We start from the raw sequence: 27,173 nt of genomic DNA on the forward strand, positions 1-27,173 counted from the left end.
CCGGAGCCTTGCCTGTAGGCAAGGCCTTAATTACCTCGCCGAGCTCCTCCAAGGTTATCTCAGAATCAAGAGAATTTTTTTGCTTGTCAGTTTAGGGAGTTCTAATGGTTCTGCAAAATTTCTAATAACTTCATCGGTAGACGAAGATGTGGAACTGTAAGATAGAATTCTGTAAAAGCATTATTAATATCAACGGCTGAGGTAAATATTTCACCACCAGCACAAGAGCTTTTACAGCCTTTTTTTTATCTTGCCCGGGTTGCAACCAATCCTTTATCTGCGTGCCTTGAACAGAGCCTTACACAGGCTTCCGTTCAAGATGTTGATGCAGAAGCGCATCCTAACGTCTGTACGACATCGGGATTGGTTCGCAGCCATTGACATGAAGGATGCGTACTTTCACGTATCGATCCTTCCTCGACACAGACCCTTTCTTCGGTTTGCCTTCGAGGGACGAGCATACCAGTACAAGGTCCTCCCTTTTGGTCTCTCCCTGTTCCCTCGCATCTTTACCAAAGTCGCAGAGGCGGCCCTGGCCCCGCTAAGGGAAAAGGGCATTCACATCCTCAATTATCTCGATGACTGGCTGATCCTTGCTCACTCGCGAGATCTATTGTGTGCACACGGGGACCTTGTATTTCGGCACCTCGACCGACTGGGGATTCAGGTCAACTGGGAAAAGAGCAAGCTCTCCCCTGCGCAGAGCATCTCTTTTCTCGGTATGGAGTTGGACTCGGTCACCATTATGGCACGCCTTACGAACGAGCGTGCACAGTCGTGCTGACCTGCCTGAGAACCTTCAGGCAGAAGGTAGCGGTCCCGGTGAAACAATTTCAGAGGATTCTGGGGCATATGGCATCCTCAGCGGCGGTACTTCCCCTCAGGTTGATGCATATGAAACCGCTCCAGCACTGGCTACAGACTCGAGTCCCGAGGTGGGCATGGTGCCACGGCACCCAGCGCATGACTATCACGCCACGGTGCCGCCAAACTTTCAGCTCTTGGTCAGATCTGGTGTTTCTACGGGCAGGGGTTCCCTTAGAGCAGGTCTCGAGGTGCGTCGTGGTCATGACGGATGCCTCGAATTTGGGCTGGGGTGCCATGTGCAATGGGCAGGCAGTATCGGGGCTCTGGACAGGGCCCCGCCTGTAATGACACATCAGCTGCCTAGAGTTGCTGGCGTTATCACTGGCCCTGCGGAGGCTTCGGCCGTTGATTCAGGGAAAGCACAATGGTCCTGACGGACAACACAGCGACTGTGGCGTACATAAACCACCAGGGAGGTATACGCTCACGTCGCATGTCGCAACTCGCCTGCTGCCTCCTCCTTTGGAGTCAGCAGACGTTGAAGTCTCTGCGAGCCACTCACCTTTAAGGGCCTAGATGTAGTGTTTCATCTAGTGTTGGCTTCAGTGTGTGGAGACACAAATGAAGGGTAGTAACAGCTAAGTGTTGTTTTCAGTGAATGTGGGCAACTAGTGAAGTGTAATTAAATTTGGATGCCAGAATTTGGATTGCGTTGATAAACACAAAGAGAGAGTGGTTGCATGAGGGTAGACTAGGAGGAACACACATAATTTGGTTAATGATTTGATATTTCTTATTGATAACAAATATTTTAACCAGACTTATCGGTGGTTCAACAGGCTTGGTCTCTAGATTATAAACAGTAAGGAGAGAAAAGTCTGAGTGAGACAGAGAATTTAACATGAAATGGATAATAAACAAAGACTAAATGAACAAAATCCACCAATACATTTTCTGCAGTTATGCTTAATGGCAATATCAGGGATTCTGATTGAGGCTTGGTGGTCATTGACCGTGATTTTTTTAACAGAAAATTTTTACTGGAGGGATTTTGTCAATTTTAAATTCCACAATGGGGAAGTGGATAGAGTCTTATACTGTGGGGCATGGAGGTTGAGTTGATACTGCTGTCCACGTGAGACAGATCACCTCAATGCCCACCAAACAAAAGGAAAAAAGGGAAATAAAATAAAACAGCCAATAAGTAATTAAAATAAGCTGGAAACTGATGGGTGGTAGGTAATAATAGGAATGTTTGGCAGCGGTAAATTTTCTGTAAACTTACACTGCTTCAGACTTATTATTATCTAAAGTAGTAAATACAATTTTTAATCGACTTTCTAATTCAAATTAATTTACATTTATCTCAATTGTTACTTGAGAAACAGTATTTTTGTAAGATGAGGAAATGAGAGAGAAATTGAATAAAATGCATAATGAGAGAGAGAGCAAAGATGTGTGCTAAGTTTGAGAAGTTAAAGGGTTAAATCACTTCCAGTTTGTTCAAACACAGGCTGTATTTTACTCTTAACAGGCCACAGGATGTTAACCACTAGCGTTTGATGCTATGGATTAGTATAGGCTTTCAATGCAAGACCGCTATTTCAAGTTAGCTTAGCTACACTGTGCTATGTTTACAATATGGTGTTGGCAGGTTGCGCATGTGCGGTGAGTTGCCCAGGAAGAGTCTCCTAAGACATCCCGTGATGACCCATCATCATAGCAACCAACACCAATACCACTGATTTATGAGCATTTCTTTAGTATGAATGGAAGCACAGTTTTGGCGAATCACATGAACGTCAGCATGTTCAACAATGCACAAATAATAGCCGTCATGTTCAGCTCATTGTAACTCAACGTGGCACTTGCAATTTCAGTGCATTCAAGGCAAATCTTAATGCACAAATAAAACAGCATGCTGAGCCGTTTGCAGCGTGGTATTTATCACTCTAATTTTTTTAAAGAGCAATTCTTAAACAATGTAATTTGATCAGAGCAGATTTTCGTGTCAGTTTCTGGTTACACAGCAGGGTCTATCTACTGACGGTACACTGATTTGCTGCAAATCTGTAGCATGATCAAGCATTTACACTCCCATTCAAAATTACACTCAGACAATGATGCACATTATAACACGAGTTATTTTCAAATTCACTCAGTGAGCAGGCACAAAAATGTGAACATCACTACTCCAATGAATAAACCACAGACCATTAAGATAGACTAGCTGAATGCACTGGAACATCACAGTGTCATCAATCTAGCTATAAAATAAGGCCATTTAGTAAGAGGTAGAAGAACATCACTCATCTCTTTACCCTTACCACACTGTGAGGAGATTTCTTTGTCCTCGTGTGGGGGGGGGGGGCATTTTAAACTCCTTCTGTGGAGATTTTACTTTAACTTGAACTTTATTCCATAAATTGTGTCTGGGTTTGTTTCATCAGAGAGTTAAATTCTATTCCTGTGCTTTTCATGAGCGCTGAATGCAGCATTAGACCTTTCACTCATAACGGAGGCAGAATGAGCTCTTGCTCTTTTGTTGTCATAACAATAAGCCTGTGCACAATACATATGTCACAGACGCAACACTTTAGACTGGTTTCATGTGTGTCTGATCTGTTATCTGGATTCAAAGAAAATAATGACTGTGTGTATAAAAAGACAAACAACTCATTTAGATTCTGCCTGCATTCTCCACCAATAATAAGAAGGAAATTAGTGACTTTGTGGCAGGGTATTTTTACAACTGCCAGCATTCATCACCAATAATATGTGATAATTGTATAATGGAATGCTAAATGTAATGGGCAGATTTAAACATGGCTGCCAATAATATGGAGGATTTTTTATGTAAATTCGTTTAGGAATCTTGGCTGTGTTCGACCACCATTACATGAAGGATAAATGACAAATGATCAGATTAGAAATCTGAATAAAAATTATACACCATTAAATATGTAAAACAACAGGCTTGTTGTATCTTCTCACAATTTATATATATGAGGAATTTTAGCTCAAAAAGGGAATTATTATTAATTCAGGGAAAATTGAAAGAATTAAGGTGTACGTCTGATCACTCGGCCACGCTGAGTTGATATGACACCTCTGTTAACTCTTTAGAGTAATGCTATTCTCATGGCCATTGAAAAAAATATCACAAATATGTTTAAATACTGTTCAAGCACGGCGTGTATATCTTTAAGAATAAATTGATGAGATTATCAAAATATACCACTGTCAAATCCTCTTTGAATACAAACAAGACTATTTCTAATCTACAACACCAAACTAACACACATAGACAAACATAAAAAACAGGTTGGTGAGTGATCTGTAACAGAAGGTGAATGGAAATTATCTGTAACAAAGAAAATTTAACTTTATGGGGTCTATAGACCATGCCCTGAACCATCGATACTTCATTTAGTATACCTAGATTTGCGGTTGGTTTACACAAAGATTTAAATAAAACATAAGCACTTTCTAGGAAAAGTCTGGAGGTATACTTGCGTTTTGTTGCATTGCGTTCCTTTGGTTCTTTGGCCTGGTCCGTAGAAAGTTCAGGTTGTTCTCTGTCGATGTTTGTGGATGCCGGATAGTTTGGTGCTGGAATGATCAGACGGGGCTTTGACGAATCCCCATCATATGTGTGCAAGTCGTGGAGCAGAGAAGAGGGAAGAGCTCCTCAGAACTTTGCGTTCCAAGCTTTCCTGAACTCTACATTGTGCGGAACCTTAGCAGAGGGGCGCCGATGTGAAACCAGCCGAAGAAGGGCTAAGAAAAGAGCAAAAGCCAAGAGAGACGAGTTCATCCTAGGTGAGGAGATTTTGTTGAGTTGAGGTTGGCCACACCCCAAAGGTGTCTTGAGCCAATCAGAAGTGTCTTTTGCTGGGTCACATGGTCATTTCTGTCCTCCCCTCAAAATAATTTATTTATGGCCTTTGTTCTATGGTTTGTCAACTTTCCCATTAAAAAAGTGAACATACTTTTATCCTGACTTTTATATAATTAAATTAGTGCAAGAGACATGACATTTGTCAATATCAACATTCTCTACATAAACAAGCATTTACATATAAAACATGACATACTTTCATGAATATTCAGCATGCTAGTTACAAAACATGAAAATACCTAATTAAAAATCATAATGGTTAATTCATTGGTTTTACAACATGGATAATACATTGCAAGTTATGAGAAACATACTTTTCAGGGTTATCATTTGCATAGGATGCATTTGTCCATATTTTTTGTATAATCCTACACATGGCTGTGTATTTGGATTAAAGTGAAATGAGAAAGGTCCAAAGTCCATGTCAAATATTCATGAATTAAGCTTCATGTGAGCTGGTGAGCCGAAAATGTGCCTTATAATAGTATAATAATTTTAAGTGTAGAGAGTTGGTTATATTGAAGAACAATGGATTTCCATGGGTTACATAGAAGAACAGTCCTTAGCAAATGACCAGTCATGTGATGTCCATTAAAGTTTAGGACATTTCTGATTTACAACATGGACGTGGAGGGGTCTCGGTGCGTCCACAGAACTCTCTGTTCTCAAGATGGTTAAGGTTAGGCAGCTGTGCATTTAATCTCATTTGCACAGGCTGGTTTTAGACTTCAGAGCACCATCTTTGGTAGAGTCTTTACATTTTTGCCTTGAGGAATTTCAGTGTGACTGCAGGCCTCTGTGTCTTAGTTTTAATAAATTGGAAGGAAAATATCAGTGTAAATCCTGGATTAAAATCATTCTGCTAAGAAATTGTTTATTCTTCTGGCCATAATATACTACAGCAGAGACAACATAGTGAGTTACAGCAGAGAAACTATTTCAAGCGTTGGGCATCTCCAGCACAAAAGCTCTGCACAATAGTGATGATAAGTGTTCAGATTATGGATTTCATATAATTTCTATTGAAAAAAATCTTGTTCTCCTGTAGTCGAGATCTAAAAAATCTCCTGTTTTAGGAGCAGCAGAAAGCAGTAAATATCCTATAGCCATAAATCCTCTGCTGTGGTCATGGAGAATTATGACACTCCAGCATTAGTGGCTGAATTTAAATGCTACTTCTGCCTTCTAATCCACTTTTTTCCTGAACGCAGAAGTGTTTCCGGTCTATGTTTTGAGTATTACATTTATTAAAATGTAAAAGCATGTAGTGCCGATACTCTAGAGTCACGTTTTTTGACAGTGCCTCACCTGAGTGGGTAGATGACATGAAGCTATGGTCCAAGGCTAGTTATGTTAATATCATTAACTATTTTGAGTTGTTATGACACTCAACAACTCACAACTCAAGCCTGAAAATAAATGTTTATTCCAAATAACACTTAAATGGTTGTTGTTCTCCATCTGGATTGCTCATTTCGGTAGCTTTTACATTGCAGCTCGAAACAGAAAACAGGCAGTTAGAATCATCATGTCGCCGCCCAGTGGTTGCTCAGGAAAACTGCAGATATTGCTGCCAGTTCGCAGCCATAGTTTATGATCACAGTAATACAGTATTATTACAGTGACAAAAAAGCATTAACAGACCCCTGAAATCATAAGAAAGGCATGCAGAATAACAGTGATTTTGTGTGTAGGGGTTATGTTGGGGGAGCACCAGTTATGACGGTGCAAATGTTCATGCATACAGTACTGTATATTTTGTAAAATTGTAAGTATGTTTCCTCAAATTCCTGTTTTCTGTTTCTGGTCACAAGATGAGATCAAGAAACAATTAAGTGTTATTTGGAGTAACATTGAATTTCAGGTTCATTTTGTGCAGTTGTTCAATGTCATGACAACTCGAAGTAGCTTATATCAACAATGACATCAACATAACTAACCTCAAACAATGGCTTCATTACATCTACACACTCAAGTGAAGCACTGTCAAAAACGATCATCTAGACTCATGAAGTACCTGCACTATAGAGCCACATGTTTTTTGACAACTTTTACAAATGTAATACTTTAAACTTCACATTACCTGCTAAGAATAAATGCTGATGCGTTTGAACACTGGAGACTGGAAATTGAAAACAGGCAAATCATTCATTCATTCATTCATACTGGCAATGTATAATGCATGAATGTTGTGACATTTTAATTATGACACATGAGCAAGAGTGCTGTTGCACTGAATATCAGCACGGCTTTCATTGAAACGTGATGATATTTACTATAAAGCACAGTTGTGAACAACAGAATCAGAATCTGATCTTATCTGTTTAGTTACTATAGCTATTTCTGTTAGGATCTCATTTACTGTAGGACAAAACCTATTACAGAATAACATTTCAAGTGCATCAGCTTCTCTTAACTCCAGATAGTAAAGGGGAATTACAAATGCATCCTAACTTGCCAGAAATCCTAAAAAGTGTCCTAACTTTAGGATTACCCCAGTCACATCCTAACTTACACAGTAGTTGTTTTTTATTCTACTGTTACTGTACTATAAAGTTTAATATATCTTTTAAAATATCTTTTGCACAAAACCTGTATGTAATAAGATTCTGAGATTCAGGGAATGAGGAAGCGGGAGACAGTGATTCCAAAACAGGAATGTCTCTTTTATTTCAATACACACACGTTCGCTTCAATGCGCAGTGGTACAGCACACACTCAAATAACGGCTGCGGCCAACACACTCGTAGCTTTTTAGCTGGGCATGCCGCTGTCTCCTCTCTTTAAAGGCCCCTGTCACTCCTCACTGAAACACAAGACAGGTGATAAGCATGGGTGGAAATCATTCACCACTCATCTTCCCCGCCTTCACATACCCCCACTGCCCGAATCAGGCTGGGGAGCCATCCGGCCTGCCACTGACTCCCCCCACCTCGCTCCGAGAGAGGAAATCAGCCACAGCCATCTGCGCCATCCAGCTTGTGGACCACTTCGAATTTAAAGGGCTGAAGTGCCAGATACCAACGAGTGATCTGCGCGTTAGTATCCTTCATGCGGTGGAGCAATTGGAGCGGGGCATGCTCCGAACAGAGGGTGAAGGCCCTCCCAGGCAGGTTGTACCGGAGAATGAGGACCGGCCACTTGATGGCCAGACACTCCTTTTTTTCTCATGCTGTACTTAGTCTTTTTTACTGAGAGCTTTCAGCTAATGTACAGCACAGGGCGCTCCTCCCCCTTCACTACCTGGGACAACACAGCCCCCAACCCCCTGTCTGATGCATCTGTCTGTAAAATAAAAGGGAGAGAGAAATCAGGGGAATGCAAGAGTGGTCCGCCACAGAGTGCAGCCTTTACTTGCAAGAAAGGCGCTACATTTTAGTGAGATCGGTCATCGGGCTGGTGACGTCCAAATAATTAGGCACAAACCTCAGATAATCGATTCTTATAATAAACAGTCTCCAGTGTTTTCAAACCTCTCACCCCCTTTTTGGACTTGGGCCTCGGACAAGCCGCAACGGCTGCTGTCTTATCAATTTGGGAACGCACTTGCCCGTGACCCAAGTGGAAGCCCAGATACTATACTTCCTGTCCAATTGCACACTTCTTCAGATTGTCCGTGAGTCCCATTCGCCTCAGCGACCTCAGGACAGCCCTCAGATGCTGGGTGTGTCGCTGTCAATCATTGCTATAGATATCATCCAGATAGGCAGTGGCATACACAGCGTGTGGGCTGAGAACTTTGTCCCTGAGTCGCTGAAACATCGTCGGGGCCCCAAACAAACTGAACGGAAGAGTAAGAAATTGGTGTAAGCCGAATGGAGTGGAAAAGGCCATTTTTTCTTGGGACATGGGAGTCAAGGGTATCTGCCAATATCCCTTTGTTAAATCTAGTGTTGAATCAAAATTAGCCGCACCCAACCTATCGAGCAGTCAGTCAATGTGAGGCATTGGGTATGCATCAGATTTAGACTCCGCATCAGATTTAGGTACCACTTTCCTATAATCCACACAAAACCGGACCGACCCATCACTCTTAGGGACTAAGACTACCGGGCTGGCCCAGTCACTGTGGCATCCCTCTATTACCCCCATATCGAGCATTAGCCCTCAACTCCTCCCGCACTACCTTTTTTGTGTTCGGGTAAATGGTAGGGATGACTGCATACCACTACCCCTGGGGTCGTTCCGATATGGTGCTGTATGAGAGTCGTATGCCTGGGAAGAGGCGAGAACACATTGGAGAATTCTCCTTGCAACCTGGCAACCTCCACGATTTGGGACGGTGAGAGGTGGTCTCATCAGGCGTATGGTGCTGTATGAGATTCGTACGCCCAGGAAGAGGCTAGAACACATCGGAGAATTCTCCTTGCAACCTGGCCACCTCCGTGATTTGGGACTCAACTCAACTCAACTCAACTCAACTCAACCTTTATTTATAGAGCACATTTATAACAACAGGAGTTGACCCAAAGTGTTTTACAATACACATTTCAATCACAACATAATATGCATAAAATCTATTTCCATAATTAAAATTTATTCAAAAGCTAATGAATAAAAATGTGTTTTTAAAGCAGATTTAAAAAGGCAGAGCATCGAAGCTGTCCTGATATGAAGCTGAAGCTTGTTCCAGAAAACGTTCTTCCTTTCAAATAAGAGGCAAACCACTGAAGAGCCATGACCTGAATGCCAACCATACACTGCAGACGATCTAAAAGAATATCATGATCAATGGTGTCAAACGTGGCACTGAGATCCAATAAAACTAAAACCACATGTGAGCCTGAATTTAAGGAAAGGAATATATCATTAGTTACCTTTAACAGTGCAGATTCGGTACTGTGCAGAGATCTGAAGCTTGATTGAAATTTATCTAAGATGTTGAACTTATTTAGGTAGGAGTAGAGCTGTGTGTAGACAACTCTCTCTAAAATCTCGGAAATGAAATGCAATTTTGAGATTGGTCTATAATTATTTTGAACTGCTGGATCTAAAGAAGGTTTTTTTTAGCAGAGGATGTACATTAGCATGTTTAAGACAGTTTGGAACAACACCATTTACTAATGAACTGTTTCTAATTGCTGTCACTCTGGAAACAATTGTTGTAAAAACATCTTTAAAAAGACGTGGGGACAAAACATCCAGTTTGCAACTGGAACACTTCATCTTCAGAGCTATTTCAGATACCTGCACATTTAAGACTAGTTCAGAGTGATTCAATGAACTGGACAGCCTAAAAATTAGTGGTTGATTAACTTGTGAAGGCGTAATTGCACCTTTAATCTGCTCCACTTTGTGAATAAAAATTAAAAAAAAATTGGGAGGTCTGTACAGAAGTGCACAGAAAACGGGAATTGTGACAACCTTCAATAACTGAACCTCGAAGCTGGAGTATGCGTCCACAGGTAGTGTCCTACATTTAAGAGTCTCTAAAAATAGTAGCTACTCCACCTCCTCTTCGCCCAGAAGTCCATGGAGAATTTAAAAAGTCACAGCCTGGCGGTGTTAAATCTCCCAGAGCCATTAGTTTGCCGGGGTTTAACCAGGTCTCTGTAATAAATAGAAAGTCCAGTGATCATGATGTGATAAACTCATTCAAAATGAAGGACTTGTTGGATATCGATTGAGCATTTGTAAGGGCCATCTTAATAGTCGAGACATCCATTTTGTTCATTGAAATAAAAGAGGCATGTCTCAAAAAACTGAAATTGTTGGGATTAATAGTCCGCTTATCCTTTTTTGCGCACATCAGGAGGCAGTGGTGCGAAGACCAAATAGTCGGAATATGGTTGTTGTCCAGGGAGCCAGCCGGGGATCTAATTTGTTGAGATCCTCGATACACAAACCAGGGACATGCAATCCCCAGAGCGGCACAAACTTCCGCTGACAGGCAGGCCAAAGATTTCAAATGCCATAGATCTGAGGGTAGATAGTGTAGAACCATGTCAGAGTAACAGTGTAAACGTGTAAATACACAGGATGCACTCTGTTGAAGCTGGAAAGGAATAACAACAAGCTCCAGCTGGCCAATATGGATAATAGAAGGCAGAGAATATTCTTCATCAGCCGACACCGGATTGACACAATAGACAGCGTCCACACACTTCTAACCCCGGTCACCGGTGAGTGTAGCAATGTTTTAAATCGTTAAAAGACCACAGTATTTGAACCTTTTCATAATAATAAAATCAACAATGAACCAACAAAGAAAAATAAAAAAGATAATCGGCGAGCAGCGGCAGACAAACACGCCAGTGTTCACTCTGCCGGAACCGGAAGTATTCTGACTCGATCGGTGATTTTTAAGTTCACCTCCGGACCGAGCTCCTCCCTCTCCGGAACCACCATCGCCAAAGTCACGGGGACCACCTCTCTCCATAGTTTTAGGAGGTTGAGGTGGTAAATCTGATGTGCTCTGCCTCTATCCGTATGCTTAACCTCATAATCGATTTCCCCGACTCGCCATGTGACCTCAAAGGGCCCTTGCCACTTGGCAGTAATTTAGAGCTCGATGTGGGGAGTAATACAAAGACTTTATCTCCTGATGTAAATTCCCGTAGCTGAGTACCCCTATTATACAGCTGGCTTTGATGTTCTTGAGCCTGGAGCAAATTCTCCTGTGTTAATTGTCCCAGTGTGTGGAGTTTTGCTCTCAGGTAAAGAACATATTGAATTTCGTTTTTGCTGTTTGAAGGTCCCTCCTTTCAATTTTCCCATAGGACGTTGAGCACGTAACATGGTTGACACCCATACAATAATTAAAATGGGGATAACCCATGTAGGCTTGAGGGACCTCTCGTACTGCAAATAATAGGGGCTCGAGCCACTTGTCCCAATTTCGAGTGTCTTTATGCACAAACTTATGAATCATATTCTTTAGGGTCTGATTAAATCATTCGACCAAGCCATCCATTTGAGGGTGGTACACGCTGGTCCAAATCGATTTAATCCCCAATAATTTGTACAGTTCACATAGTGTAAGTGACATAAACGTCGTGCTCTGATCAGTAAAGTCTTTCGGAATCTCCACTCCGGAGATTATTCTAAAGAGTTTCTCCACAACAGTACGTGCTGAGATGTTGCGCACACTGACGTCTTTATTGCAGGACCCATCCGCACATATTCCCCTCAATAACGATTGAAATGCTGGTGAATTCGTACCCAAAATCAGCATATATGTGAGACGAGGACTAACCGCCGCATCAATTCTAGGGCATTAATGGGTATTTGTGAATATCCCCATGCACACACCTCACCTTCACCCTATGTGCTGTACCCAAAGCCACACCTTGAACTAGGCATTGGTGAATTGAGGTCTGATTACAACCCGAATCCACCAAGGCCTGGTAGGTACCCCCTCACAGGTATCCGGTATGTCCCTGCTTGGTTGGAGGCAGTATGCGACGCGTCGGGAATCCGGACATCCCCAACTCCATCACCGTGCATTGATCCTGGAAGTTGCCTGGCTCCCTGCAGTGCCAGCACACCAGCCCAGACTTTCCCCCTGCACCTGCAGCCACAGATTCTCCAACTTGGCAGGAAAGGGGAACAGACACTGAGGGGGTGGGAGAAACGACCGGAACCCCCCGGGTCCGTGGAGCGGGTTTCGGGGAAATAAACCCCCGTCTCCGTGGAGCAGGGATGGAGACAGGAAGAGGTAGAGGGGGGAAGAGGGAGAGAGAGAGAGATGAAAGGCTTGGCCATCTTCCGGATACGCCGTCAAGTGGTCCTCAGCCAGCCAGACTGCAGCATCCAGCGACATCGGGCGGTGGCACTGGACCCACTCCGTGGTCCTTTTTGGAAGCCGGTCGATGAACTGCTTCAGTACCACCAAGCTGCCAATTCCCCCTGCGCCGTGGTCCTCTTCTAGCAACCCCCCCCACCCCGGAGCTGCTGGGCGAATGCAAATGGGCAGCCGAATTCCCCGTAGTTCAGCACCCAAAAGCACTGACAATGTTGCTCCGGGTTCCGACCGACCCACTGTAGGTTGGCCCACTTCAGGTCCGGGTACAGGTCCAGGCTGTGAGCTGGGCCTCCCCCGAAAAGAGCGGCAGCAGATGGACCGCCCACTGCATCTGGGGTCAGCCCGACCCTGCAGCGGCCCACTCGAACAACTCCACAAAAGCCTCGGGTCGTCCTGGGGGCCCATCTTGGCCAGGGTGATCTGAGGTGGGGGTCCCGCGACCAGTGTTGCTGCTGGAGTACCCCCTTGCGGCAGCAAACTCTGGAACACCCGCCAATCCTCTGCCTGGGCTCACACGAGCGCCTCGAACCGTTGCTCCTGTTTGGTATGAAGCTCCAGGAGGGCCTGGCGTTGAGCCTGGTTGATGCCAGTGAGTGTCTTGATAACATCAGCCAGCGGCGAGGACTCCATGACTGCTGTCTTCCTCAATCCCGGGTTTCAGCATCAGTGTAATAAGATTCTGAGGTTCAGGGAATGAGGAAGTGGGAGATGGCGATTCCAACACAGGAATGTCTCTTTGATTTCAATACACACACATGTTTGGTTCAATGCGCAACGGGACAGCTCACACTCAAATAAAAGGTTTTTAATAAATAATAATAACGGCAGCACCCAACACACGCATAGCTTGTCATCTGGGCTCTCTCTCCCCACTGCCACTGTCTCCTCTCCTTAAAAGCCTCTGTCACTCCTCACTGAAACACAAGACAGGTGTTAAGCACAAGTGGAAATCATTCACCACTCATCTCCCCCACTTCACTCTTCACAACATGCCGCTCGGCTACGCTCCCGCCTCCAGACTGTATTTAATCAGCATTGAAATTAAAAGTGTGTCAATTTTGGTTTTCCATTTGAATCTCCTATATTTTCCAAATAAATGGGTTGCTATGTTTCCCAAAGAATTTAGTTGTATTTAGTATAATGTTTTACTAGAGATCTGAGTGTTGGTATTCTATACATTTAATGAGTCGTTCAAGAGCATCACACTCATACGAGAGAGAGAGAGAGATAGAGAGAGAGCGAGCGAGAAATGTAACCATTTTATAATGTGGGATATTTAATTTCAATACCCATTTGCCATCAACAGTGATTATTTTATTTGTCTAAAAGAGAAGAGATGGAGCTGTTTCTTCGTTCTTCTTAAATCTCTGTTAATTTTTGTAAATGGTCATCTCTGGCTTAATCCTGCTCTCTTTTGCTCACTTTAAAGAATCACTGCACACAACCATCCACACTACTGTATTTCTTCCCTCAAGTCCTCCTGGGAATTTCATACTTATAAATATGTAAGCCGTAATTACAATGCGATTTTGGCCAACATTTTTAGATTTATTTTTTCATGTGTCTTTCTTTCTTTTGTACTATTGATGAACACAATATGAGTAGTTTGTACTTTTTATACTTTTTATCATTCATGCAAAAAAATGAAGAGCAAATGATGTGCATTAGGTGTGTAATTAATGCAATGAATTTAATCGTTGTGCTGCCACAGGGAATGATAGGAATATGTTGTTTTGTCACATAAGCCTGTCACCTCATAAAATGACTAAATGAGTAGTATTTAGTAGGAATTAAAAAAAAAACAGTATAGGCAAAATGTGTACAAACTAAACTCTACAGTCAACATTTACAAATTTTTGAATATGACCTTCTAATGTTCATTATAATCGGATAAAAAGAGTTTGTGTGTTTAGTGTATTTACAGTAACTATTGAAAAAGTGTATTTAATTATACTGTCTGTCTCAGCTGTCTTAAATTTTAAAAAGAGAGGTCTTTAATATTTAAGATACATAATACTGAGGACACTTGGAAATGAGAGTCCAACACACAGTATATGAGCATTAACTTCAGAAGAAGTTTTTGTCCATTTTCTTCCAGTGGGTCTTAAGGGAGCTGCTTTATTGGGGGTCTGGTGAAGCTGAATGTTTCATATTTAACAGGGCTCATAATATGACTGACTGTTCTCACTCTGATCCTCTGGTTTCTTGTAGCTGCATACGACTGAAGATGAAGATTACCGCTTTCATGCTTCTCCTCATCAGTTCAGTGGCCTCTATCAACCTCAGATACATCTCCAAGAGGAACTCAGGTACGGCAGCCACTTACAGCCATGTTTCTGACCGAGAGCACCTGCTGGATAGCTTGATTTAAGCATTGAGGTTACACTATTCGTGGTTTTGTTCAGAATCGTGGAATGATGGACATGTAGATGCAGTATGGCAAAAATTTTATTTTTCATATTTATGCTGTAAAATGGATTCATTATAAGATATGCTATATGCTCCTGGTGTCTGATTCCAGGCTGATCTCATTTATATTCATAGGTCTATGTATATAAAGTGTATTCGTGCACTTAGTTTTTTAGACACTGCAACGTAAAATATCAATGCAATGGCACCATCTAAAACGTAAACAGTTGTACATATGCACAACTTTACAGAGGTACAGATGTTTTTGAATCCTCTGAAGACTGGTCAGACAAAAGTCTCCAGAACTTTTGTGGATAAATAAGTTAAATGAAGACCAGATTTATTTTCAAATGAAATCCAGATAGACCTAGTAAGAGTAAAGTCATTTTGGGAACTTATAAAAGTGAAGTCAAAGTTGCTTGCTTTCTTTTTATGGCTGAATTTAATTATCATCAAAACAAATATGAAATTACATTAAACACAGCTGATGTTACAGTGTTGCATTGATGCGTTTCACTGATTTACTGATTCGTATGCATTTGTATGTTTCCAAATTTGTACATATGGAAAATGGTTTATGTTTTAGATGCTGTCAATATGTTGATATTGTATGTTTCAGTGCCTGTTGAAACGTACAATATACAATGCTAGGATACCTACAAATACAAATGAGATCAAAAGGTTTTTTGATGAAATCTCCCTGTTACACTTTTTTTTTAAAGAGCCTATTCTTTACACATACAGTATTCTATAATCCAGTGTTGTTTTTTCTGGTGCACTGTGTGTGTGTGTGTGTTTGTCTGTAGGTGCTAGTGTGCGCTGAGCAATTATGTTATCAGCACCAAACGGGCATTTATGTGGGCGGTAAAAACATAGAGGCAATCTCGACTGTCAGTTTCTCACCCAGCGTGAGATTTCGGAGTTTGGAATATATGTTTTTCTGTGCCACCAAAAATCAAAAAATGCTTCCTGTGTTTTAATGTGCTTGGTGGCATGTGTGAGACGCTGGTTTGCAAGAGCTTATTTGTTGTGCTGCTGTGTTATATTAGCAGTAACTTATGCTATTATTGAGTTTCCCAATCTAGGGTCCACAGACCCCCTGGCTATTTTGGATGGACCTCAGGGGTTAATATATATAATATAGATAATATAAAATTCTTGAATTGTGAACAAAATCTCAACCAATAAACATCAAGTGATCTAGAGCTAAATAAGCAACAGTGACACACTATAAAACTTGATTTTAGGTCATTATCTAAAATGTATGAAATTGCTCTTCTTGTGCTTAGCCAGGTGAAGCTTTAAACCTCTCTCAGAAATGTAATGCAGAAGCAGAGCATATTGAACATGGGTGAGCCAAATTCAAGGATATAGTATGCGTGAATACCATAAAGTAATTTTCTGCCAATAATTTCCTCCCACGAATAGCTTGGGGTTATGACAGGGGACCTTAGTTTAAAAAGGTTTGAGAAACTAATATAGAGGCTGGGGATATAATAATGTTTAAAGTACCACAATATTTTACCTCACGATACTCGTGTTTATTTTTACATTTTTCACATTCATATTTTTGGGGAAAAAGATATTGACCATTACTCAGAAAAAGTATGTGATAAGATAAAATGTACTGCAGAATTAGGACAACTTATTTATTTCTCTTTGACCAAAATACAAACTGAGAACAAGCTAAGAAAATAAGTTTATAATTGGTTTTATTTGTAATGATGCCTGAACACATGCTTTGTACAGCTAGACTGCAAAAGTTTTAGTGTAATAATACACATGGTGGAACCAAAGCATGCTATTCCATAACAATGTTTTTTACTGACACTGACATACAAGTCCAAGCGGAGGACCGGCAGGTGCACTGGAGCTTACTGCCCCAAGAGGGTGCTGCCGCCACGACCTCCCCGCCCCATGTTCTGCTAGTCAAGATGGGCCCCAAGACAATCTGGCCCCCAACCCTTCCTGGAGCTCTTTGAGTGGACGGCGGGGGCCTGCTGATGGCTGAGCTCCCAGTGGGCGGTCTGTTTAATACCACTATTGTCCGGGGAAGCCCAACTTTTGGCGCAGCAGTTACCAACGGAGAACCTCCTGGTATTCGCCGACTTGAGGAAAACCATCCTGCAACGGGTCGGCCGGACACCTGAGCAACAGCGCCAACGCTTCCGCACGCTGACCATTGGCGAGCGTGGCCGCCCGTTTGCCTCTACCCTTGCCCAGCAGCTCCGGGACGCCTGCCGGAGATGGTTGCTGACTGAGCAACGCGACAACAGGCTGTGATCGACCTGGTGGTACTGGAGCAGTTTATCACATGACTTCCGAGAGGGACGGCGGAGTAGGTCCAGTGCCACCACCCAGCTTCACTCCAAACGGACATCCACCTGGCAGAGGACCACATGGCAGCTTATTTAGGAGCCAGCGAGCCCCAAGATCCTTCTCTCTCTCTCTCTCTCTCTCCTGTCTCCCCTCCTTCCCCTTCTTTCCGTCCTGTTCCTCCTCCCTGGAAACAGGGGGTGCCCCCTCCCAAACCAGCTCCTCGGCTTCGGCAGAGCCGTCTACATCAGTTCCGCGTCAGGATGATGTAAGGGAGGGTGAACCCCCCAGCCCTTAGAGGGTTCTCCACCGGGGATTTCCCTTTGGAGCAGACATGAGACAAGACCCTTAGGTACGCCTTCGACCAAGTGAAAGTGATTGATGGTCAACGTCTTCAGCCAGACATCGCACTCTCATATCCGTATTTTTCTATTATAAATGATCGGTTGTATCGAGTGATGCAGGATGCTCAGACAAAAGAGGATATAACCCAATTGTTGAGACCAAAGAGCTGTTGGGAAATGTTATTCCAGACGGCTCATCATAATCTGATGGCTGGTCACTTAGGGTGAGAAAAAACACTAAACTGTCTAATGGCCCATTTTTATTGGCTGGGCATTCAAGGAGAAGTTCGCAGGTGGTGTGCTGCATGCTGTGAATGTCAGCTGGTGAATCCGCCGGTCACCCTAAGAGTGCCTTTGCGCCCGCTTACTTTGATCAAGGCCCCCTTTGAGACAATTGGCATGGACCTCGTCGGGCCATTAGCGCGGATAGCATGTGAAAAATGCTTTGTGTTGGTTCTGGTAATATGCAACGTGATATCTGGAAGCAGTGCCTCTCCGCAACATTTCAGCATGTAGTGTTGCGGAGGCACTCTTCAGAATCATCTCTCGAGCGGGGATTGTGTAGGTAATCCTCACTGATCAAGGCACTACTTCATGTCACTACGTGAGCTGTACAGATTATTGGGTTTTAAATCGATTCGGACAAGCGTGCACCACCCACAAATGGACGGCTTGGTCGAACGGTTTAATCAAACCCTTAAAACATGATTCATAAGTTTGTGCACGAAGAAGCCCGGAATTGGGATAAGTGGCTTGAACCCCTGTTATTTGCAGTTTGAGAGGTCCCGCAAGCCTCCACAGGGTTCTTACCGTTTGAATTATTGTATGGATGTAAGCCTCACAGTGTATTAGAAGTTGTGAGAGAAAATTGGGAGGAGGGACCTTCAAACAGCAAAAACTAAATTAAATACGTTCTTGACCTGAGAGCAAAACTCCACACACTGGGGCAACTATCACAGGAGAATTTTCTACAGGCTCAAGAACATCAGTCCCGGCTGGATAACAGGGGAGCTCGGCTACAGGAATTTACACAGGGAGATAAAGTCCTAGTATTACTACCCACATCAAGCTCTAAATTACTCGCAAAGTGGCAAGGGCCTTTGAGGTCACATGGCGAGTAGAGGAAGTCGATTGTGAGGTTAAACGAATGTATAGGGGCGGAGCACGGCGAATTTACCACCTCAAACTCTTAAAACCGTGGAGGGAGGTGGTCCCTGTGGCTTTGGCGATGGTGGTAACGGAGAGGGAGGAGCTCGGGCCGGAGGTGAACTTAAAAGCCAATCGAGGCACCATGGTCACTTGCAGAGACCACCTCTCACCGTCGCAAGTCACGGACTTGGCACTTTTGCAAAGATAATTCTTGGACGTGTTCTCGCACCTTCCCAGTCATACGAACCTCATAAAACACCATATTGAAACAACCCCAGGGGTAGTGGTATGCAGTCCTCCCTACCGATAACCCGAGCACGGTCCACAGGCCGGGGCGCAGATGGCTGTTGCGGACTTCCTCTCCAGAAATATATATATATATATATAGTCTTATTGTGTATTTCTATATATACTTATATTTTCTATTCACTTTTTATTTTTCCAACTCAGTGCATCAATCGTGTATGTTGGAAGCTTTTAACACACACACAGGTGCAGAGGATTTCAAAAAATCCTCCATGTGCAGCAATGACAGCTTTGCAGATCCTTGGCATTCTGGCTGTCAGTTTGTCCAAATACTCCAGTGACATTTCACCCCATGCTTCCTGTAGCACTTACCATAGATGTGGCTGTCTTGTTGGGCACTTCTCCCGCACCTTACAGTCTAGCTGATCCCACTGATGCTCAATGGGGTTAAGATTCATAACACTCTTTTCCAATTACAGTATCTATTGTCTAATGTTTGTGTTTCTTTGTCCACTCTTTTCTTTTTGTATTTCTGTTTCAAAAGTGGCTTTTTCTTTGCAATTCTTCCTATAAGGCCTGCACCCCTGAGTCTTCTCTTTACTGTTGTACATGAAACTGGTGTTGAGTGGGTAGAATTCAATGAAGCTGTCAGCTGAGAACATGCGAGGCGTCTATTTCTCAAACTAGAGACTCTGATGTACTTGTCCTCTTGTTTAGTTGTACATCCACATCTCTTTCTGTCCTTGTTAGAGCCAGTTGTCCTTTGTCTTTGAAGACTGTAGTGTACACCTTTGTATGAAAGCTTCAGGTTTTTTTTTTGGCAATTGCAAGCATTGTATAGCCTTCATTCCTCAAAACAATGATTGACTGAAAAATTTCTAGAGAAAGCTGTTTCTTTTTTTTTGCCATTTTTGACCTAATATTGACCTGAAGACATGCCAGTCTATTGCATACTGTGGCAACTCAAACACATAGACAAAGTTAAGCTTCATTTAACGAACCAAATAGCTTTGAACTGTGTTTGATATAATGGCATGTGATTTTCTAGTACCAAATTAGCAATTTAGCATGATTTCTCAAGGATAAGGTGTTGGAGTGATGGGGCCTGTCTATATTTGATCAAAAATGAATTTTTTCAAATAGTGATGGTGCTGTTTTTTACATCAGTAATGTCCTGGCTATACTTTGTTATCAGTTGAATGCCACTTTGGTGAATTAAAGTATCTGTTTCCTTCCGAAACAGCAAAATCTGTACATTATTCCAAACTTTTGGCTGCCAGTGTATATACCTATGTACAAATACAAATCTGTTATATACAGATGCAAGGGAATGTATGGCAGAAAAAGTAGGCTCTGTTAGATAAATATAAATAGACTAAGCTGTGTATTGCACATAATTATTGCTCAATGGGGACAATTTAACTGGCCATGAGATGGATAGCCTGAGGGGAAAAAGCTGTTCCTGTGCCTGACGGTTCTGGTGCTCAGTGTTCTGTAGAAGGCAACAGTTCAAAAAGGCAGTGGGCTGGGTGAGCAGGGTCCAGAGTGATTTTTCTAGCCCTTTTCCTCACTCTGGAAGTGTACAGTTCTTGAAGGGAGGGCAGGGGGCAACCAATAATCCTCTCAGCAGTCCGAACTGTCCTTCGTATTCTTCTGATGTTCGATTTCATAGCTGAACCAAACCAGACATTTATTGAAGTGCAGAGGACAGACTCAGTGACTGCTGAGTAGAACTGTATCAGCAGCACCTGTGGCAGGTTGAACGTCCTCAGCTGGCGAAGGAAGTACAACCTCTGCTGGGCCTTTTTCACAATGGAGTCAATGTGGGTCTCCCACATCAGGTCCTGTGAGATGTAGTGCCCAGGAACCTGAATGACTCCACTGCTGCCACAGTGCTGTTTAGAATGTTGGGGTGTTCAGCTCCAGGTTGTTTTGACTGCACCAGTGAGCCAACGGTTCAACCACCCTTCTGTATACAGACTCATTGTCATCTTGGATGAGGCCGATGAAAGTAGTGTCATCTGCAAACTTCAGGAGCTTAACAGAGGGGTCCTTGGTGGTGCAGTCATTGGTATACAGGGAGAAGAGTAGTGGGGAGAGCACACATCCCTGGGGGGCACCAATGCTGATCATACATGTGCTGGAAGTGAATTTCGCTAGCTGCTGCCTGTCCGTCATAAAGATGGTGTAATTTAGTCCTGAGAATAGCTGGGAGGATGGTGTTGAAAGCCGAACTGAAGTCCAAAAAAAGGATTCTTTCATATGTCCCTGGTCTGTCCAGATGTTGCAGAATATGATGCAATTCCATGTTGACTGCATCATCCACAGACCTGTTTTGCTTGATAAGAAAATTGAAGGGGATCTAGAAAGGGTCCAGTGATGTCCTTCAGGTGGGCCAGCAGTCTCTCAAATGACTTCATGACCACAGACGTCAGAGCGACGGGTCTGTGGTCATTAAGTCCTGTGATTTTGGGTTTCTTTGGGACAGGAATGATGGTTGAGCATTTGAAGCAGCAGGGAACTTCACACTGATCCAGTGATCTATTGAAGATCTGTGTGAAGATGGGGGCCAGCTGGTCAGCACAGGATTTTAGACAAGTGGGTGAAACACCATCTGGGCCCTGTGCTTTCCTTGTCTTTTGTTTCCGGAAGACACAACACACCTCCTCTTCACAGATCTTAAGTGGAGGTTGAGTAGCAGGAGGGGGGAGGAGGGGGTTTGCAGGAGGTGTTGATGTTTGTGTGAAGTGAAGGTCAGAGCGGGTGTGGGGTGTGATACTGGGCCTTTCAAATCTACAGTAAAACACATTCAAGTCGTCAGCCAGTTGTTGGTGCCCTACAGTGTTGGGGGATGGTGTCTTGAAGTTAGTAAAGTCTTTTAGGCCTCTCCACAATGATGCAGGGTCATTAGCTGAAAACTTGTTTTTCAGCTTAACAGAGTAGTTTCTTTTAGACACTCTGATTTCCTTATTTAGTGTGTTCCTGGCCTGATTGTACAATATTTTATCCCCACTTCTGTAAGCATCCTCTTTGGCCTGATGGAGCTGCCTGAGTTTTGCTGTGAACCATGGTCATTGTTGTATGTTAAATAAGTCCTAATAGGAATACACATATCCTCACAGAAACTGATATATGATGTCACAGTATCTGTGAGCTCGTCCAGATTGGTATCTGAAGCCTCAAATACACTCCAATAAGTGCAGTCAAAGCAGGCTTGTAGTTTCAGCTCTGCTTCTTTGGTCCATCTCTTAATGTCTTTACTACAGTTTTAGCTGATTTAGCTGCCTGTAGTTAATAATAATAATAATAATAATAACTTTATTAATATCTCCCAGAATAATAATAAGTGAGTCCGGGTATTGTTTTTTCGTGTCTATGATCTGATCAGCCAATAGGAATATAAACACTCACCAGAATAAACAAGGAAAACTACCGCGGCGAGTAGAAAGGCTTACAGTTGATAAAGAGTGCTTCCAAATTAGGACAGCACATCTTCATTAACGTTGTTACATCTATACACCAACATTCATTGATGTAAAAGCATGTTCCACCACCTCTCGTTTTCCCTGTTAACTCCGCAATGCGATCTGCTCTGAACAGCTGAAAGCCCTGCAAATGTAACGCGCTGTCCGTAATGGCTTCACTCAGCCAGGTTTCTTTGAAGCACAGGGCGGCAGAGTTTGAAAAGTCCTTGTTTGTACAGGTGAGGAGATGTAGTTCGTCTGTTTTGTTAGGAAGAGAGCAGAGATTCAGAATCAGAATCAGAATCAGCTTTATTGCCAAGTACGCTTACACATACAAGGAATTTGTCTTGGTGACAGGAGCTTCCAGTGTACAACAATACAAAAACAATACAAAAACAGCAGCAAGACATAGATAATAATAAAAAATTAAAAATAAAACAAGTTACACACATACGTTACAGACACACACATAAATACATACACACATACACATGGGTAGTGCAAATCTAATACAATCTGTTATGTACAGTGCAAATACAAATCTGTTATGTACAGTGCAATTATATTTATTTTTTTATTATTATTATGAATTTTTTTTCCCAGAGGAATGAAATGGCAGAAGAGGTTGGATGTGTTGGATAAATATAAAAAAGACTAAACTGTGTATTGCACATAGTTATTGCTCAATGGGGCAATTTAACTGTTCATGAGATGGATAGCCTGAGGGAAAAAACTGACAGTGGTGTCATCTGCAAACTTCAGGAGCTTGACAGAGGGGTCCTTGGTGATGCAGTCATTGGTGTAGAGGGAGAAGTGTAGTGGGGAGAGCACACATCCCTGGGGGGCACCACAAAAAGGATCCTTGCATATGTCCCTGGTCTGTCCAGATGTTGCAGGATATGATGCAATCCTATGTTGACTGCATCATCCACAGACCTGTTTGCTCGATAAGCAAATTGAAGGGGATCTAGAAAGGGTCCAGTGATGTTCTTCAGGTGGGCCAACACCAGTCTTTCAAATGATTTAATGACCACAAACATCAGGGAGACAGGTCTGTAGTCATTAAGTCCTGTGATTTTTGGTTTCTTTGGGACAGGAATAATGATTGAGCGTTTGAAGCAGCATGGGACTTCACACTGCTTCAGTGATCTATTGAAGATCTGTGTGAAGATGGGGGCCAGCTGGTTAGCACAGGATCGAAGATACGCTGGTGAGACCCCATCTGGGCCTGAAGCCTTCCTCGTCTTTTGTTTCTGAAAGATGCAGCTCACATCATCTACACAGATCTTAAGAGCAGGTTGAGTAGCAGGAGGGGTGAGGAGGGGGGTTGCAGGAGGTGTTAGTGTTTGTGTGAAGTGAAGGTCAGAGTGGGTGTGGGGTTTGAGATTGGGCTTTTCAAATCTGCAGTAGAACACATTCAGGTCGTCAGCCAGTTGTTGGTTCCCTACAGGGTTGGGGGTAGGAGTCCTGTAATTTGTGAGTTTGTGAATTTGTGAATTGTTTCATGCCACTCCACACTGATGCAGGGTCGTTAGCTGAAAACTTGTTTTTCAGCTTCTCAGAGTATCTCCTTTTAGCCATTCTGATGTCCCTGTTCAGTGTGTTCCTGGCCTGATTGTACAAGACTTTATCCCCACCCCTGTAAGCATCCTCTTTGGCCTGACGAAGCTGCCTGAGCTCTGCTGTAAACCACGGTTTGTCGTTGTTGAACTTTAAATAAGTCCTAGTAGGAATGCACATATCCTCACAGAAACTGATATATGATGTAACAGTATCCATGAGCTCGTCCAGGTCTGTGTCTGCAGCCTCAAAAACACTCCAATCCGTGCAATCGAAGCAGGCTTGCTAGATGAATACTCGGCAGCACTGTTCGAAAACCGTACTGTTGGAGCTTGACCAGCGCACCGGCTCGCTTCCCTCGCTTGTGTCTCATAATGTGCTTAAACAACACAGCTGCGCCTCAAAACTAAATTTATTTAATATATTTGCGACTAAAATGTCCAGCAAAACGTCAGAACAGTCCAAAACCTACGGGATGTAACCCGATCCTTCCGACGGGTGAATATCCGTAAAGCCGTGGGTCCAGACGGCATTCCGGGCCGCGTTATCAGAGCGTGCGCGAACCAACTGGCTGGTGTTTTTACGGACATTTTCAACCTTTCCCTCTCCTTGTCTGTGGTCCCCACATGCTTCAAAACATCCACCATTGTGCCTGTACCAAAGCAATCCAAAATCACTTGCTTAAATGACTGGTGTCCTGTTGCTCTGACCCCTATCATCAGCAAATGCTTTGAGAGACTAATCAGAGATTACATCTGCTCTGTGCTGCCTCCCTCACTGGACCCATTGCAGTTTGCTTACTGCAACAACCGCTCCACTGATGATGCCATTGCATCTACACTACACACTGCTCTCTCCCACCTGGAAAAAAGGAACACTTATGTGAGAATGCTGTTTGTAGACTACAGCTCAGCATTCAACACCATAGTGCCCTCCAAGCTTGATGAGAAACTCCGGGCTCTGGGCTTAAACAGCTCGCTGTGCAGCTGGATCCTGGACTTCCTGTCAAGCAGATGCCAGGTGGTTAGAATTGGCAGTAACATCTCATCACTGACCCTCAACACTGGAGCCCCACAGGGCTGTGTTCTCAGCCCACTCCTGTATTCTCTGTACACACATGACTTTGTGGTAACACATAGCTCCAATGCCATCATTAAGTTTGCTGATGATACGACGGTGGTAGGTCTGATCACTGACAATGATGAAACAACCTACATGCTGGTGTCAGGAGCACAACCTCTCCCTCAACGTCAGCAAGACAAAGGAGCTTGTGGTGGACTTCAGGAGAAGAGAAAGAGAACACAGTCCCATCACCATCAATGGAGCACCAGTGGAGAGAGTCAGCAGCTTCAAGTTCCTCGGTGCCCACATCACTGAGGAACTCACATGGTCTGTCCACACTGAGGCCGTTGTGAAGAAGGCTCATCAGCGCCTCTTCTTCCTGAGACAGCTGAGGAAGTTTGGAATGAACCGCCAGATCCTCACACGGTTCTACACCAGCACTGAAGAGAGCATCCTGACTGGCTGTATCTCCGCCTGGTACGGCAGTAGCACCGCCCACAACCGCAAAGCCCTGCAAAGGGTGGTGCGAACTGCCAGACACATCATCGGAGGTGATCCAGGACATATATACCAGGCGGTGTGTGAAAAAAGCTTGGAGGATCATCAGAGACTCCAGCCACCCGAGCCATGGGCTGCTCTCAATGCTACCATCAGGCAGGCGGTATCGCAGCATCAGGACCCGCACCAGCCGACTTCATGACAGCTTCTTCCCCCAAGCAATCAGACGTTTTAACTCTTGATCTCTCACAATCAATATACATCAGCACTGCACTTTATTAATCTTATTATCTCACACTGGACTGTCATAAATTATATTCTCTCTTAACAACACACTGGCAACTGACAATCAACCGACAGCCTGAATGTTAATACAGTACAATACAACCTACTGTACATTTTATATATACTATATATAAAAAAATTTTATTGTATAATGTGTATTCTATATTGTGTGTATTGTATAATGTACATTGTATGTTATTATTTGTATATTGTGTTGTGTGTAATTATGTGTATATTAGATTTTAAATTGTGTTGTGTAAATTTGATGTTTATTGTAAATTGGTATATGTCTCATCACTGTCATGACTGCTATGTTGCTCGGAACTGCACCCAAGAATTTCACACACTATTGCAATTGTGTATATGGTTGTGTGACAATAAAAGTGATTTGATTTGAAACCGGGAAAAGATTGTCTGGTATGTGCTGCCGAATGTTCAGCAGTTTGTCCCTGGTAAAACTGATTGGAAAAAAATGACTAAACACAGGACAAACAAACAAAAACAACAAAACAATTGGAGAGCTCCACACTGAGGCTGCCATCTGCGGCACCATCTTGACTTGATCTCACCATAACAAGAAAACACTAAAATTATATTGTTTCTATATTTATAGTAAGCATCTTTAAATTAATAGCTTTATTTTTCTCCATCGTTTTTCATTTAATTACATCACTTCATGGGATTGTAATTCATTTCTTCATTAAAAGACGTTAAGTACACAATTTTGTACTTTTGCCTTTTTGTCCGATTTTCATATACCTTTTTGCTTCAAATCAATGTTTGCAATGTTGTGATTCACCTCAAAACTGTTTATTTTGGTTCTAGGCTTAGAGCTCTTTTATGAAGTATTTTATGAAATCCCTTTATGAAAAAAAAAAAGTGAATGAACAAAATACTTCCGGAACCAAGATGGCTGAAAAGGTGGAAGCGGAATTCTGGCCATATTACCTTGAAATTGCTCATAGAGCGCTGTGGTTCCTTTAATGAGTGAAATCAAGATAAAATTCAAGGCAACATTTTGACAATTAGAAAGCAGCACTAAGTGATGTTAATTTATGGATGTATAGTAATTGAATCGTCACAAGTATTATAGGATTTATTGAGTGTATAAGTAATGATGTTAGATCCTTGTTAAGCAGGTAGTTTTGATGTGTACCTGCCCAGTTTTCCTTGTACTTGTCAAAGATGCATTAAGTTTAATAAACGCTTACTAAGAGGAATAAATAAAAATCCTTAAAAAATTATGAGAAAAATAAAAACATTAGATTTTTTTCAAATTTCAATTGTTTTTCCTACACAGCATTGAGATGAAAAGGAGGGCAAGTAGCTAAGTTTCCTGCTTCTTAAAGAAAAAGACCCCAGTAATCTCACATGTGTCTTCTCTGGAG

The 27,173-nt window shown here is 42.7% G+C and overlaps 1 protein-coding gene and 1 long non-coding RNA gene across 2 annotated transcripts in view; one reads left to right on the plus strand and one right to left on the minus strand.

Annotated features, from left to right (window-relative positions):
• Positions 1-27,173, minus strand: part of LOC127418192 (uncharacterized) — a 364,269-nt gene that overhangs the window by 266,690 nt on the left and 70,406 nt on the right. The window lies entirely within an intron of this gene.
• LOC127418147 (X-linked interleukin-1 receptor accessory protein-like 2) overlaps positions 1-27,173 on the plus strand; it is a 514,339-nt gene that overhangs the window by 59,923 nt on the left and 427,243 nt on the right. Inside the window, exon 2 of the mRNA XM_051658565.1 lies at positions 14,664-14,761. Within this exon, the coding sequence (XP_051514525.1) occupies positions 14,680-14,761 (82 nt within the window). The 5' untranslated portion in view covers positions 14,664-14,679. The remainder of the gene's footprint in view (positions 1-14,663; positions 14,762-27,173) is intronic.

This window comes from Myxocyprinus asiaticus, chromosome 27, assembly GCF_019703515.2.
Source record: "Myxocyprinus asiaticus isolate MX2 ecotype Aquarium Trade chromosome 27, UBuf_Myxa_2, whole genome shotgun sequence".
NCBI classification, from domain to species: Eukaryota; Metazoa; Chordata; class Actinopteri; order Cypriniformes; family Catostomidae; genus Myxocyprinus; species Myxocyprinus asiaticus.